General features: G+C 46.2%; 1 protein-coding gene across 2 annotated transcripts in view; it reads right to left on the bottom strand.

Annotated features, from left to right (window-relative positions):
* The window catches only part of TXNDC5 (thioredoxin domain containing 5), a 28,655-nt gene that overhangs the window by 4,083 nt on the left and 7,932 nt on the right, over positions 1–16,640 (bottom strand). For both annotated transcript variants that reach the window (XM_017526737.2, XM_017526739.2), the window contains exons 3-8: positions 13,983–14,088; positions 9,136–9,232; positions 5,924–6,039; positions 3,799–3,885; positions 2,998–3,141; positions 219–301 (exon numbers count right to left, since the gene is read on the bottom strand). In XM_017526737.2, coding sequence (XP_017382226.1) covers positions 219–301; positions 2,998–3,141; positions 3,799–3,885; positions 5,924–6,039; positions 9,136–9,232; positions 13,983–14,088 — 633 coding nt within the window. The remainder of the gene's footprint in view (positions 1–218; positions 302–2,997; positions 3,142–3,798; positions 3,886–5,923; positions 6,040–9,135; positions 9,233–13,982; positions 14,089–16,640) is intronic.

Raw genomic sequence — 16,640 nt, 5'->3', positions numbered from 1 at the left:
TTTAGCCTCATTCTCCATATGTAATTGTTGAGGCCACTGAATTTTAACATAATTGAATACAGGAACATAATAACGTTTCCTTATCTCCTACTACATGATCTACATGTAAATGTAACATGTGCCCAACATTGAGTCTGGAGGGATGGCAAGTGAGCTGAAAAACATGATGTGACTTAGTACACTAGGACAAAGTAGTTTCTAATTAAACAGCCACTTACCATGGAGCATAAAACTTGATGAAAGTTATTCCTTCTGCAATGGTGTCATCGAAGTTCTTCTCAGCGAGTGCCAACACAGTGCCCTTCAAGGGAGGGAAAAGCCACAGTTCAAGTACATCCATTAAAGTTGAGCAGGGCCATGCTTTGGGATTGCAGAGACACGAATCAGTAATTTTTTTTAAAATGCAGTTATACATGCTCCTAAGTTGCACAAAAATACCTACATAATCTGCATTTCACAAGCTACACACAAAGGCTGGCTGCCTCTGAAGGGCAGAGAGATCAATACAAGTCCCTGGGTCCTGAGCCTGGGAGATGCTGTGAGGAGGTGGTTGGATACTGTATGGGACAGGATGGCAGGTGGAGGGGGTGGCACGCTGTCTTTTGGGGATGAGGCAGGTTGAAAATCCCCAGGCCACTATTCTGACAACTTTCCAGGGCTCTGTGGTGTAGACCAGGCAGCCCTGGGTGTCCAAGGCTTGAGTCTGCACCTCCAGGCTTGGAGTTTCCAGGACACCAGTGAAGTCTGATCCTCAGCAGCTTTTCTCACTGGCCACCCTGTTCGCCTCTCACCCTTCGTGACATCCTCTATGCAACAGAAGGAAGCGACTTACCATAGCGCAGGCAATGATATCTGTTTTACACTGAACATAAAAATGGAAAGCAGCCTGTTTTAGGTCAATTCGAAAAATGCTGATGGAGGCTCTGGCTGAAGAATTTAAGGGAAAGGTGCTACATGGCAGTCTGCTTTAAAGCCATTCTCTCTTGACAGTTCTTTACAGAATGACGTCTATGTGTTTCTCCAAAAATGGATCTGCGATTCTCCCCTGAGAGCAGGAATGGGATGATTTATCATGTGGCTAAGTGTACCAGGGCTGCTCCATTTGAGTCTGGCATCGAGTAACATATGTCGGTGACGGGGGCCAAGCGGGGCCACTGTGGAACACTACCATCTTTATGTCCAGAAACATGACGCCGCACTCGCTGAAAAGACCCACTTAATGGTAGAAAACTGTATTATAAATAGAAATGGTGCTGTGACGAAAACATCCACGGTATATAATTACACTCAATTTGGGATGACCTTTGCAACCACCATGACACATACACTCCTCCTACCTATGCGGTCCTAACAACTACAAAATCATCTGTTTACTTCTTCAACCAACGTCAACTTTTAAACACCCAGGCCATCCCTGACCTATGAGAGACCAACTAGGGACGGGGGTGTGGGGGTAAGAAGGCTCCATGCAGACCCACCCGGAAAGGAGGGGGTTTGTGGCTCCACTGGTTTTTCCAAATCAAACTCTTGGCCTTCAAGGAGTGGCTTCTACCTGAAGAGGATGACACGAGCACTCTCGTCCAGTGCAGACCTCCTGCCGTAACCCCAGGCTCATGGACTGAACTGCCACTGGACACTGCCACCCACACAGCCAACAGCCTTGAAGATCAACACTTTGAAAACCAAGCTCATCACCGTCCTCCCACTCTGGCCCCGCCCCTGTGCCAAGTACCATCCTCCAGCAGATATACAGGAATCAGATTCGCCCAGGACTCTCCCTCCCTCCCTCCCTACTCTCTTCCCCACTGCGGAAACTGCGCGCAGCAGGCTGGACTCCTTATGCTGTCTTTCTTTCCCTCACCATCCCGCAGTCACAGCTGCAGTGTGGGGCTCGTCATCTTTAATGGCCTCATTCAGCAGCTTCCCACCTCCAGCTCGCGTGCATGCCAGTCATCCTTCCTACAACCCCAATCTGCACAAAACCTCCATGGGCTCCCTGTGAATATGGGATACACTTCATAATCCTTAGCCGGCCACCCACATCCTCCCAACTCCAGCTCCTACCTCTGCTATTCTCACGGATCCTACATAGCATCCCAACCTATCTCCCACCCTGGTCTCTCCGCCCCAGCTCCTGCCCTGTGGAAACACCAGCTGATTCTCGGGCTGCGCCTCTGCTGGTGCAGCCCCTCAGTGGCAGCTCTGCCCAGCCTATCTGTCCAACACAGATCCGTCCATCAGCTCCTTAGGGACACTTCCTGCCCATTTGCCCCCACCTCTCTCCAGCAACCAGCCCTGCGCACACTTCTGCCCCAGGCCCCTGCCGTTGGCTTGTGTGTCTTCTCCCCAGTTGCCTCAGAGACCTGTATGCTTCAGAGGCAGGAAACCAGTCTTAATTTCTTGGTGGCCTAGTACATAACAAGGGCTTGTAACATAACAAGGGCTTGATAAAGCAGAACAAATGAATCTAAAACCTCCTGCTACCTGAGTGAAGGAAGGAAATTCCTCGGTACGTCAGGACTGCCTTAAGCAGGTTACATCTACAGTCACTGGCCTGATGGCTGTGGATGGCCTCTTGGCTGTGGTTCTTCTAGGGGTCTTTACAACAGGGGCAAAGGGAAATGCCAGGAGCAAGGTCAGGAACAGAATCACGGCCCCAGGGCCAGCAGCCAAGATTTCACAGCAGAAACCTGCCGAGCAGAGTCATCCTTTAAAATGAATGAAGCAGAAAGAAAGGATTCTCTAGAGATTTTTGATACCAAGTATTGTCTTGGGATTTGTCTCACATCTATTTCATGGTTTTAAAAGGGAAGCTTTTGTTTACATTTACCCTTGAGCGCATGCAAAAGTCGATGAAAAATGTTGAAAATGCAGCTATAGTCAACCACCAGAATGACTCTGTCCTCAAACTGTCTCAAAGCATTTGAGAAGGCTGAGGGTGGGCAGGTGGGGGGCCATGGGCCATTTATGGGGATCCTGACCCCAGCAGGCACCCACCTTGTCAGCCTCAGGCTCGGCTGCCAACACCGGGGCCTCTGAGGGCGTGATGGTCTCCGCAGCTCCAGTCTCTGTGCGCTGCAGCTGTGACTCCACGTATTCCCTCAGTGACTCCAAATCCCGCTTTCCCTTGTACTGATCGACCTGTCCGAGACACAGGCACACTGCTGAGTGAGTCCACTTAGGTGTTCTGAATCACTGAAGCCTTCCAAACCCTGCTTGCCTAGGTCAGATCTCCCAGCTGTCTTAGCTGTGGCGCACATGCCGCGTGAAATGTGCATGTTTGTATTTAGACAGGAATGTACAGAGGATAACCAAATGCCTTGGCTTTGGGGAGAGAACAGTACAGGCCCCTCTTCGCTCTGCGGGGTTATGCATCCAGAAGTCTCGGGCGGAGGCCTGCCAGTGAGCCGTTGGCTGATGGGGAACTCTGAGCCGCTGACGATCGGCCAGGGAAGAAGGGAGAGGGGCAGAACCAGATGAAGCACAAGCCTTAGCTCTGTTCAAAGGCCTGAAGGTTTGTGTTCATGACCGGAGCACAGTTACCCTATGACTGTAAGATCTGGGTTATTCTAGTGATAACCTGGGCCACTGAAATGTTTTAAGGTAGTGTAACAAATGAATTTATCTCCACAACCCAAATCTTATCAATTAAGAGAAAGACCTTTGCTCTATAATTCACATTCCTCCAAACCAATGCCCTAACAATTAAGACTGGCAATTCGCTGTACCCATTAAACCACTTGATAGCTCAGCCTGCTGGGGTTAAGAGATGAAGAACTCTCAGAAGTGCAGACATACCTTTTTCCCGTCCCGGAACCAGAGAAGAGTAGGGTAGCCACGAACCTGGTTTCCGGAGCAGAGTTCATAGTGCTGTGTACAATCAACCTGGGAATAAAAGGCAGATCAACTTCCCAGTCAGTTTCTTCATGAACCTTTTTGCTAATGGGACTACTGGATGCTTTGTACTTTACAAATATTCTTTTCAAAATCCAGATTGATTCTGTAGCAACTCTGCCAGCAAGGTGCAGTTTTTGAAGAGAATTCTACGCTAAAATATCCCTGAGCTAAAAGGGAGCAAGGAAAAGAGATTTACTTTAGAGAGAAGATTTACTGTATTAATAGCTCAGTTAAACATGCCAATTTTTAGGAGGCAACATTTTAACTCGAGCAAGTTAAGTCAGCACCCGGTAGCTGGAGTCAGGGCCCTGGCTTGACGTTTGGTGGCGGTGATGTGGGCAGCGGGAGGGGGGCTAGCCTGGCTGTCGGCAACTAGGACCAAGACCAGTTCACATGCCGGCTTAGAACTTATGCTCAAACTTAGAGGGTTTTAAAATCAAGAGGGAGCAAGGAGTGAGTTTTAAAAAGAAGTAGTTGGTATATAATAAAGGTAAGACTGAAAAGATGTCAAGATTATAATCTGTCCTTAACTCTACAAATTTACCAACAATCACAGCTCTTCAAGCTTTTTATTTCATCTAAATCTTATAAAAATTCTGCTTGTCCAACATTTACATGAAACATCTTGCTCTAAGTCACTGCTTTCTTTTTTATTTTCTACCAGCACTAAAATAGGCAGGACTAAGTTGTTTTTCACTATGTCAGCAAAGGAGGGTAAAAATATTATTTCAACACCTAAGACCCGTCAGAGAGCAGCTAAGGTGCTGAACTGAAGTACAGGGAGCCTCAGCCCAAGGTTGGGAGAGGAAAGCATTTTAAGGGGCCAGTGTAACCCAGCCACATGTGCCAGGGATGAAGGGCTTCAGCATGGCCACCTAGACTTGTCTGCTCATGCCTGGGTCTGCTAGGATCCTCTATGGCCATAAACCAAAAATAATCTCCCATACATGTTCATATAATCATTTAAAGTAAGGATACAAGGAGTAGCAAAAGATAGTAGACAAGATTATTTTATAATTACTTCCCCAAAATGTTCAGTAAACTGATAATCATAACATGTATAATTAGTATGCATTATCATGTTTAAGAGGCAACAGTGAAAAATCCATTTAACTGACATCAAAAGTGATTACAATTTACTAAGCATCTCCCCCATGCTGAGCATCATACTAAGCAATGTACTTTCATCTGCGTGGATACCACACAGTAGATCTTAGCTCAGTTTTGCAAAGGGGGAGACCGAGGCACAGACAGGTTTTGCCCAAGGTCAGCCAGCCAGGTCAACCCAACCCCCAGGCTTACGCTTTTGACCATCTCCCCATCCCAGGTAGATCATACTATTAACTATCATTCATTCCTGGACATGCAGCATTACTTCTGTATACAAATCGGCCCCGTGGCAAGGTAGAAAAATGAGATTTTTAAGAAAGGAAATCTGTGCATGGTGTCTGGTGGGTGCTGGAAAGTGGACAAGAGTAAAAGTGTCTCATGTTCCTGGAGCTGCGCTGGATATTTCCAGAAAATCCAGTCACACAGAAGTTGTCAGACATCACTCTTGGCTTCTCTGTATAAAGTGGGAAATGCTGGAAAGAATCCCAGGCACAGTGCAAACTGAAAGAGGGTCTTCTGCGTGCGTGGGTGAGCACAGAGCCAGGGTCCTTTTAGAGAGTGCTCCTGGGTGAGGTCGAACATGGATGGTCTCCAAGTTCATCCAGTGAACATTCTACAAGGCTCTACCCCCGTATCTTTGCAGAACAGGCTCTGGGGCTGCCAATTCAGATTTGGCCATCTCTTCAAAATAAACAAAGCAGCCGAGGCCATAATTTATCTCTAGGCTGTGGAAAAGCCAGGAAAACTCAAAACTAAGCTGCCATCTGTGAAGGTGAAATGAATTATCAAGTGGCACACTAAATGGAATTAATAAATCAAGTTTGCGACTTTGCATGCAGAATGAATAATGGGCCACTCTGCTAATTAATCCAGCCCAAAGCAGTCCATTTCCAGTTTAATAAGGGCTTTCACTCACCTTGCCAATCTTGACAGTTTCAGAATGTTCAAGGCCCAGAGCCAGCTGCTCCCAGGTTGGAGCCAGAGCTTTGCAGTGACCACACCATGGAGCAAAGAACTTGATAAAGTGGTCGCCTGGAATGGAGAGCCAGGGCAGAGACGGGGGAAAGAGGAACTGTAATTTATGTCAGACCTCACTAGAGAGTTAATTGAAGAATCAGATCTTTGTCCTGCTTAGCAAATCTCAGTACGGCATGAGCACTTTAATTGGTACAAAGGGACTCCATCACATGTGTTTCTATTCATGAGTTCAAAACAATACTCAAAACCAAATTTGTCATCTTTGATGGACAATCAGCAATCAACTCATTACTTGGAAAACTATAAGAAAGGGAAAGAATCAGGCATTGCTCCTGCCTCTCCTATATGACTATACCACTGAATAACCAGGTGATAAAAGAGGGTGAGTTTCTCTTGCTTAAAAAATGAAGGGACGCTTTAATGAGTCTCAGCACTTGGCAGCCCTAATGAATGAATGGACCCACGTGCAACCTGTCATGGTTGCCCACATCCCAAAGAGACAACCGGACGTTCTGTACCCCTACCAGCTATGAGGTCTTCCTAAACCCCCCAAAAACATCACACTGAAACTGATTCTGTCCCCAGACCCAACTACCAATTTACAGGAAATGAAGAAATCAGGGAAACATGTAGAACACACCACAGGGATACAATTAGCAAAGTCTGGACCACGGGGAGCTCTACAGGTCAAACCACCTACGTCCCCAGCAAGAAAGAGATGTTTGGGGATGGGTCTTTCCCATGCTGTTCTCATGATAGTGAATAAGTCTCACCAGATCTGATGGTTTTAAAAACGGGAGTTTACCTACGCAAGCTCTTTTTGCCTGCCAATATCCACTTAAGATGTGACTTCTTCCTCCTTGCCTTCTGTCATGGTTGTGAGGCTTCCCCCACCACGTGGAACTGTGAGTTCTCCATTAAACCTCTTTCCTTTGTAAAATGCCCAGTCTCAGGTATGTCTTTATCAGCAGTGTGAAAACAACTAATACAAGTGGTGTCCACAAATGTCAGCAAAGTGCCTTCTCCGAGAGGAAGGGAGGGCAGGCTGTGCCCTGGATGGGGCATGGGAGGTTGGCTGTTTCATTTCTTGAACTGGACAGTGGTTACAGTGTGACCATTCTATAAAAATTCACTCAGCCCTACCTTTGTTTTCTATTATATTTTACCATTAAAAAAAGTTTAAAAAATGAAATATCACCCCCTTGGCTAGGAGCAAGGAAAAAATAAAAATCAAACCCTCACAGCATCATTCTCTGGACACAGATGGTGTTTAGTCTGTTCTACTCTGACATCAGGCTGACAACAAACTGAAAGCATGCTGTGGCCGGGGAGAGAACTAACCAGTGGACATGTGCGTGGCCTCTGGGCAGGACTCTGCCACGCTAAAGCTCATGGCTGCTGCCTCATCAGCACGGCAATGATGCATTTGAAAAAAATGGTGAAAAACTTCCTTTAAAAGTTAACAACTTCCATTAAACACCATGTGCAGGTGCATGGTAGACCCTGCACTGTAAGGTGGAGACAGGCTCTCCAGGAACCCAATCAGAGTACTAATGGGAAGCCACCCTGGTACCTACGCGACACTGCTTTGTGGCAGGTACCCACTGTCAGAGTGGCCCGCCGGAGTCGGTCTATAAACACATCCTGCATAGAGCCCAAGCCAACCCCAGCTGAAAACGCATTCCTGTAGAGGAAAGCATGCCGAGGGGTGGCCAGAGCACTGGTACAGATGACATAACAACTTTTAACAAAAACGGGAAAAGGCTGAAGGCCTCACGATAAGGTACTGTGGACAGTAAGTGTGGTGGGGGAGGGGCTCTGACTCCCAGCAGGTACAAGTCACAAGGCCAGAGGCAATCCTTTCTCACGTTTCCAAACCAGCCTTCTAAGGGGATTTCTCTCCATGGTAGCATTTGCTAGAGGGAGCTGGCCAGGAAGCCAAATTTGCTTTCAAGTCATTTAGTGTTGAGCCAAGTTTTCTGAGACACATCTATGTGTGAATAAAGGAAGACTTAGGGTATTCACACTGAAAATTTTATGGGGATCATTCTGATATTAGGAGACTATTTTCAAAAAGTGGGATGTGGTACAGAAAGATCTTTTACGTGTAAAGAGTAAGTAATTTGATTCATGTAATGGGGCCATTAAATTCTGGTTTTTGTTTGTTTTCTGAGACAGGGTCTCGCTCTGTCGCCCAGGCTGGAGTACAGTGGCGTGATCACAGCTCACTGTAGCCTTGACCTTCCAGGCTCAAGTGATCTTTCCACCTCAGCTTCTGGAGTGCCTGGGACTACAGGCATGTGCCACCATACCCAGCTAATGTTTTTCTTAATCTTCTATAGAGACAAGGTCTTGTTTACGCTGATCTCGAACTCCTGGGATCAAGGAATTCTCCCACCTTGTTCTCTCCAAGTGGAGGGATTACAGGCATAAGCCATGGTGCCCAGTCTAAATTCTGTTTAGATAGGGAGCAGCTTTTGTTTCTGCCTGAGGTCGTTAAGCATATGATTACCATTAATACACAGGCAGACCTCTGAGATTCTGTGGGTTTGGTTTCCGACCATTGCAATAAAGCTAATATCACAATAAAACAAGTCACACAAATTTTTTGCTTCCCTAGTGAATACTGAAGTTATGTTTACACTATAGTCTATTAAATGTGCAACAGCATTATTTCTTTAAAAACAATGTATCTTAATTAAAAAGTATTTTATTGCTAAAAAGATGCTGACAGAGGGATACAAAGTAAGCACATGCTGCTGGGAAAACGGGGAGACCTGCCAGTTGCTGGGCTGCCAAAATCTCCAATCCGTAAAACATGCAGTATCTCCAAAGTGCAATAAAGCAAAGAGCAATAAAATGAGGTGAACCTGTAAATAAACACTCTTATCCAAGGATGCACTGTCCAGCTAGGGTGTGGGTAATGTGTGCTTAGCATGAGACCTGGTGTTTCTGTAAGGGCATAGACAAAAGGAGAACCATGTGAAGAGGAGGTGCACTGAACAACAGTCCCAACAGGTCCTGAAGACAGCCACCCCTTCTCAGCAACACTGATGCTGCTAACAGCCCTTGAGTGGCAGGAAGGAAAAACCCAGCATGCCAAGGAGTAATAGTGGTTCTCTGAAGCTGGCACCAGGACGTCCCCCTTACCTTGTGCAATGTGCAGCTCAAAGTTGTTCGCTGAGAGCTCATACAGCCCCTGCTTGAGCTCAGGGGCTCTGGGTGGTTCCACTTCTGGCTCTGGTGTCTAACAGGAGGAAATAAAACAGTGATGGGTTTGACAACGGAGACAGAGGGAAACCATCCAGGAGGTGACTGTGTCTGTGGGGAACCTCCTGCAGATGCCGTCCTCACCCAACGACCTGGAACCTTTGTATGACGCTGCTGTGCTGAGTGACTCCAGGTCAGGAATGGACCTCGTCAAGCCCTCAGGATGCTTCAGCAAAAAGCCTCTCGCCAGCCTCACCCTCGGCAAAAGCTCTAGGTCTGAGGCTCTAGGACAGCCAAGTGACAGCTGTCCCTTCCTCACAACCCAACCAAACAGAGCAAACAATGTAAAGGGCAGTCTCACCCTACACCCTGTCCTCTTCTTTGAAACGTACAGGGAGATTTCACATAGAATACAAAATACAACGCCCGATGGACGTATTCTGAAGGGGTCAGCACTTGCAGACACCAGGGTGCCCAGCACAGTTGCTTGTACCTATAACCCTAGCATTTTGGGAGGCCAAGGCAAGAGGACTGTTTGAGCCCAGCAGTTCAAGTCCAGCCTAGGCAGGAGAACGAGACCCCATCTCTACAAAAAATTTTTAAGACTAGCTGAGCATGGTGATATCCCAGCTACTTGGGAGGCTGAAGTGGGAGGATCACTTGATCCCAGCGGGTGGAGGCTGCAGTGAGCTGAGATGGTGCTACTGCACTCTAGCCTGGGCAACAGGATGAGACTCTGTCTCAAAAAACAAACAGAGACAGACACTAGGGTAGCAAAATGGACAAAGCTGAGAATGAGAAACTCTCGGGGCAGGAGGGCCTGGTTAGCCTTACTTCACACAAATGACAGGGAAAACTGTGAGGAAGACACAAGGTGTAAGAGGGATCAGAGAGAAAAGGAAGTGATGAGAAGGAAAATGCAGGTGAATGAAAGGCAACAGAGAAAACCATGGTATGAACATAAGCTGCACCTTTAAGAAAGAATGTAATTCCCATGACTAAGTCTCATACAGAAAGGGGGGAAAAGGGGCTTTTCACAAGATGCTTCTGCCAGGACCCAAACAGACAGCCATGTGTGCAACTGTCTAGTCACAATTCTGCATTTCTCAACTTTTCAGACCAGGTACAGCTGTGGCTTCCAACCAAAGCAACCAGACATGAGGGAAAGATAATGGAATCAGTGTTTTGCTGCAGACACATGAGTATATATTACTCAGCTTTTATCTGGGGGTTCATATTCCTTTTACAAAGGACATCCAAGCTAAGTTGTTAAAGGCTTGTAAAGTGCCGACAGTTCAAAGCTGTGCAGGGCTGGAATCATAAAGAACCATAGAGTTTCTCTTCTGCTGCGAGCATGTCAAGACTTTCAAAGTGCTAAATACCCACACAAAAGAATGCCCCAGGGAAGGATGGCTAAGTGAACAGCCAGTGAGTTCACATAAGGTGAAATCAAACACTGTGCGCCACTCTCCATGAGACATTCAAGAGCCTTTCGGTATGAAGTGCTCATTTATGGCACATGCAGGGTCCCTAGTTGCTTCCTGAGCTCCCAGCAGACTCCAGAGCAGTCCCTGGCATGGGAACACCACAGTGCATCCCAGAAATGGGCCGTGTCTCGCCCTACAGCGGCGGCATAGGCTGATATGGTTCTTAAGAAAGCAGCCTGCCAATATTCATCAAAAGCCATAAAAATGATCTTGTTTTTTTTATTCTTGGCCTTACAACTTTATGTCTGGGAATACTATATTCTAAAAGTATCACGCAGGAGAGGGAAACGTCCTTTCCAAAGATACACTTGTTCCCTACAGCATTACTGATAACAGAAAAAGTATAAATAACCTAAATATCCACTGACAGAATTTGAGTTGAATTATGGCAAATCCACGTAAGACATGATCAATATAAAGACCACATAACTATATAAAATCAATTAATGAGATGAAACACATTTATGTAACTGTTCAAGAAAAAACACAAACATGGAAATATAAAAATTGCAGTAGAACGTACAAAATGGGCTGGGCATGGTGGCTCATGCCTGTAATCCCATCACTTTGGGAGGCCAAGGTGGGCAGATCAGGAGGTCATGAGATGGAGACCAACCTGGACAACATGGTGAAACCCTGTCTCTACTAAAAATACAAAAATTAGCTGGGCATAGTGGTGCGTGCCTGTAGTCCCAGCTACTCGGGGGGCTGAGGCAGGAGAATCACTTGAATCCAGGAGGCAGACTGCAAAGAGGCAGAGGTTGCAGTGAGTGAGCCCAGATGACATCACTGCACTCCAGCCTAGTGACAGAGTGAGACTTTGTCTCAAAAAAACAAAACAAAACAAAACAAAAAACAAAAAACAAACAAAAAAACCAACAATGTACAATATGACAAATTGTCTTGAGTTTAATATTGCCACACTAAAAAATAAAAAATCTAAACTTATCCCACATGAACATTTAAAAATGTATGCACTAAATTACTTAGGTATACAGATAAAGAACTTTTTTTTTTTTTTAAAGTTTTCACTTAAAAAGCTAAATTCAAATTGAATTCTGGTTTGCAGTATAAAGTTTGCATACTTAAACTTTTCCACAATAAGGCACATTGTCATTGTTTCTGGCAATTATCTGGGACCTCCTATTGCTGGGAGACACTAAAATATGGCAAGCACTGTGGTTCCAGGGTGGCATGGGGGGCCATCGTGCTCCCACACTGCGAAGACAGAAAGTCCTTTGCAGAATCTGAAACTTGGCCTCTCAGCCCTTCCCAACCTGCATGTGAAGGTGCCACCTCCACTGAGGGAAATGGGCTGGTAACATGAGGTCTTTCTGCCATCCTGATACTGGCTGTTGGTTTCTTGAATAAAGCCATCATAGAAGACTGGTTTTTTTTTTTTTTTGGTGAAAATTATTTTAAATTGGCTTCCTACCATCCAATATACATGTCCCCACAAAGAGAATATTTTCATAAAGGAAACAATGTCAAATTTAAATCTATATGAAAGTCACACCTGCTCATCCAGCTTTCTTGTCAGACAAAGATGCAAATTTCCTCTCGGAGAGGTCTGTGGTTTTCTCTTTCAGCTAAAGTTAGGTAAGTCTCTGGTTCAGTGACACACATCACACACCAACAGTCTCAACCATACAGTTCAGAGAGTCTTTTTTTTTTTTTTTGAGACAGAGTTTTTGCTCTGTTGTGCAGGCTGGAGAGCAATGGCATGATCTCAACTCCCTGCAACCTCCATCTCCCGGGTTCAAGCCATTCTCCTGCCTCTGCCTCCCAAGTAGCTGGGATTACAGGCGCCCACCACCACACCCGGCCAATGTTTGTATTTTTAGCAGAGACGAGGTTTCACCATGTTGGCCAGTCTGGTCTTGAGCTCTTGACCTTGGGTGATCATCTGTGAGACTCCACAAGCGACCTCCCAAAGTGTTAGGATTACAGGCGTGAGCTACTGCACCCAACCAAGTTAAGAGCATCTTCACAGGTGAGGGATAGAAGTACTGAATCAGCAGCTAAGTTTCTGATTAGATCATCAGAGAAGATGGGGCAGAGCAGAAGAGCCACACAGACACACTAGAAAATGGCACCAGTAAGCAGCAAAGCTTCAAAGGGACCGCGTGGACACGCGTGGTCTACAGACCACCATGGACCGAGTGGACACACGTGGTCCACAGACCACCATGAACCGAGTGGACACACGTGGTCCACAGACCACCATGAACCGAGTGGACACACGTGGTCCACAGAACAGCTTCAAATCAGTGGGTGCCTAGTTGATACAAGAAGTCAGTCTTAGGTAATTATTGAAATTGAAATTACAAAGACGTCAGATGCTCTTCCTAGCTTATCAGGATCCTACAACGTAGGAACACGGGCATCTTTCTAGGCCCTCTCCAACACAGCAGCATGACCCACCAGGTCTACCTGGCCTCCAGGGGCCTGAGCGCTCGGCATTGATCAGAAGGCACCACCCACAAAGGGACACTTAACCAGTGGTTTATGATCATGATGCTTTATGACCCAATGAAGACTTCCAACACCAACTGGGGAGGGGGAAGATTATGAATTTTTTTTAGTACATAACATGCTAAGCATCTACAATCTCCTGACATTAGCCTTAGTACAGGAAGTGCATTAAGACACAGAGGATTCATGGTATGAAATGATGTTATAAGCAAAGCCCATCAGGGATTGGGGACTGAGCACTGAGAAGAAAAGGAAGGATCCATGCTACAGGTACAGCTGGCGGGCTCAGCCCGAGCCGGCAGGCTGCAGGTGGTGGAGGTCAAAGGTTAGGGGGATGGGAGGAGGCTGCACTGCCAGCCTGGACAGGAGAGTCTGGGCTGGGCCCGGCCCTGACCCCAGGTGGTCAAGAGGCAGTCCTGGATGCTGGGAACAGTTGTGAACTGTATTACCTGTGACAGTGGCAGGGTGGCAGTGTTAACAAGGACCAAGTGCTCATCTGTGAGACTCCACAAGCGGCCTCCTTAAAGAGCGACTACAGCCACACAAGGCACAGGGTGGTGGGGAAGACAAACACCACAGCCAAACAGTGTAACTGCTGAAGCTGAGGGCCTAGTCTCCTCTTGACTTTTGTGTACATTTCAGTATCTCCATACCAAAAAGTTTTCGTAAAAGTTCATCTTTACCTATAATATCAATGAGCTCTTAAAAAAAAAAAAAAAAGTAAAGTTGCTTTAAAATGGCAGCCTTAATCATTCACCTCAGCTGGTCTCTGCCCTGTTACATATGACCCCAAAGATGTAGACAGGAAGAGAGGGAGGCACTCACCACTGGCTCCTCGTTCAGCGTCTGTAGCATCCAGTTTTCCAGTGTCTGGAAGTCCCGAGGACCCTGGTACTTCACAGCTTCTTGGCCCGGCTTGAAAAACTTTAAGCTGAAAGCGTAACAAAGGATTAGACAGGGCAAAAAGAGAGTTGCCTTATCAAAGAGCAAACTCATTTAGTAAAACCATCAGAAAATGGGCTGTCAAGAGGCTGCAGCCAGACACATATCTGCTCCTCTCTGATAAAACTCAAAAAGGAAACAAAAATAACGTTCCAGGAGCTAATACATTGTTAATCCTAAACTTTTAGAAGTTTCTGATTTTATTCAAGGAAAATAAAAATGAGGTGAGAACTTCCAGCCTAATGCTGTGACTGAAGCCCCAAGCTGCAAGTATTCAGTGCTCCTCTGCAGCAGTCCCTGGCCTTCCCTGCAAGGTACTGTTATGTTTTCTCAGCTTCAGCAGTGGTTGTTGTGTACGTGTTCAAATTAGGACTGCAGTAGATACAGTGTTGTTTTGCAATAGCGGTATTCTTCCAGGCCACCCTGGCAGGTACACAACTCTTGCAAAGCATGAATAGCCAGTTGCTGTGAGAATTCGTGTCCAACTATAAGAACGACCTTGGCATTGATTGACGCAGTCCATTCATCTCCCCACAGAGAAGGAATCTTCTTTTTCCTACAAATCGTGGCCTCTGGAGGAATCTACAGAGAGGATATAGGAGCTGGCCCTTTAACCATAAGCAAAAGACAGCACCAGAGGATGAAATTAACACTCCCAGTTCCTGGATCACCCCAGCAGTCATGGGAAAACGTGCTCTAGATAAAAATTCACAGAAGGTGTCAAGGACAGGGAAAAATGTGACTGCTAACAGAAGGTACTAACGGAGTACCATTTGTTGGCAAGCCTACTCATCTAAAACACCCCTGCCACTTCTACAGCACGTATGTGGATTTTGTGAGTGGATGCCCCATGTATAGTATCAGAATTGTAAGAAGCCAATTTATGTAGAAATCAGACATGAAGGTTTGAATTGCGTCTTAGTTCAATGGTGGTAGCAGAAGACCACAGACTGGGTGGCTTAGAAACAGAAGAACGGATTTCGCCTAGTTCTAGAGACTGGGAAGTCTGAGATCGAGGTGCTCGCAGAGTCAGTGTCTGGTGAGGGTTTTCTGGTTCACAGATGGTATCTTCCTGCTGTGTCCTCACATGGCAAAAGGGGCAAGCGAACTCTCTGGGGCCTCTTTGATAAGGTATGTATCCCCATTCCTGAGGGCTCCACTCTAATGACCCACTCCCCTCTCAAAGGCTCCTCCTCCTAATGCCAGCATCAAGGATTAGGATTTCACCATATGAATTCTGGGGGACACAAACATTCAGTCCATAAAAAATGGCTAATTCTCCCTAAAATGAAGTTACATGGCTAGAATAGGCTTTGAAATTCAAATGGGCATAATGGCCTTATGCAGAACCTAAGATCACCAGTGTGATGGGGCTTACATAAGGCCCCTAACGTGTCCCTACTGCTGAATAGACACCCAGCTTCCTCAGCAGCTTAGATGCTCATAACCACCAAAAACAGCCAAACTTCACTAGATTCAGTCAGTACACCAGCTACTTCACAAAGTTCAACATGATAAGCAAGGGCAAAGTCTGTGGTAACAAAGACAACTGCCCTCACCTAGCCCGGCACCTCCCGGGGCTCTCACCGGTGTGTTCCACACCCAGAGAAACAGAAACTTCTTCCTGCATGGCTCTGTCTCCAACCCGCCTCCTCATCAACGGGCTTCGGGAAGGGAAACGGGTGGATCCTCAGAATATCAGAAAGGACCAGGTACTGTCACACTCATTCCTTGTTTCTTTGCTAAAAGTAAAATACAGTAAGACCTAGCCTGTGATTTTTTTGTGATTTGCTATTCATTTGAGCAAAACAAAAAACAAAACACAAAAAACCTCTTCTTGTTGTTGGCCTGAAAATCTTTCTAACCTGCTCAAGTCTGAGACTGTTCCTCAGTAAGTTCACGGAGCCCAGGGATAGAGTGGGCAAGTCTGGTCCAGACCTTCCGGTTGGTTTGGGGAATCTGACTTCAATTCTCACTGTTGATGGAGGTGAAGGAGGTGACGGAGACTGGGCCACAGAGTACATGCCCAAACAAAGTATTGTCCCAGATTTCTGCCATTACCAAGCCTCCACATGGGCATTTGAGTCTCCTCTTTCAAGAAGACAGCAGGGAGAAAATTCCCATGTAGGTGTCACCTTGGCAAATAACACGTTGAAAGTTCTACTACTATAGAGGTTATTATGAGTTGAACAGTGTCCTGTAAAACACATCTGTGTAAGTCATAACCATCAACCTCAGAAGGCTGACCTTATTTAGAATAAGGTCTTTAAAGAGAGATATTCAAGTTAAAATGAGGTCATCAGTATGGGCCCAAATCTAGCATGACTGGTGTCCCTGCAAGAAGGGTTAATTTGGACACACACACATACGGAGAAGGCCACATGAGGACAGAGGATGGAAGTGATGCGTCTATAAGCCAAAGAACGCCAAAGATGACCAGGAAACCAACAGGAGCCAGGATGAGGCAATGGAGGATTCTCCCATAGGTTTTAGAGGGAGCACGGCCCTACTGGCTCCTTGATTTAGGACCTCTTGCCTCGG

The sequence above is a fragment of the Cebus imitator genome, unplaced genomic scaffold, assembly GCF_001604975.1.
Source record: "Cebus imitator isolate Cc_AM_T3 unplaced genomic scaffold, Cebus_imitator-1.0 Scaffold43, whole genome shotgun sequence".
Classification (NCBI taxonomy): Eukaryota; Metazoa; Chordata; class Mammalia; order Primates; family Cebidae; genus Cebus; species Cebus imitator.
Note: the sequence above shows the minus strand (reverse complement) of the source record. Positions and strands in the feature narration are given on the sequence as shown.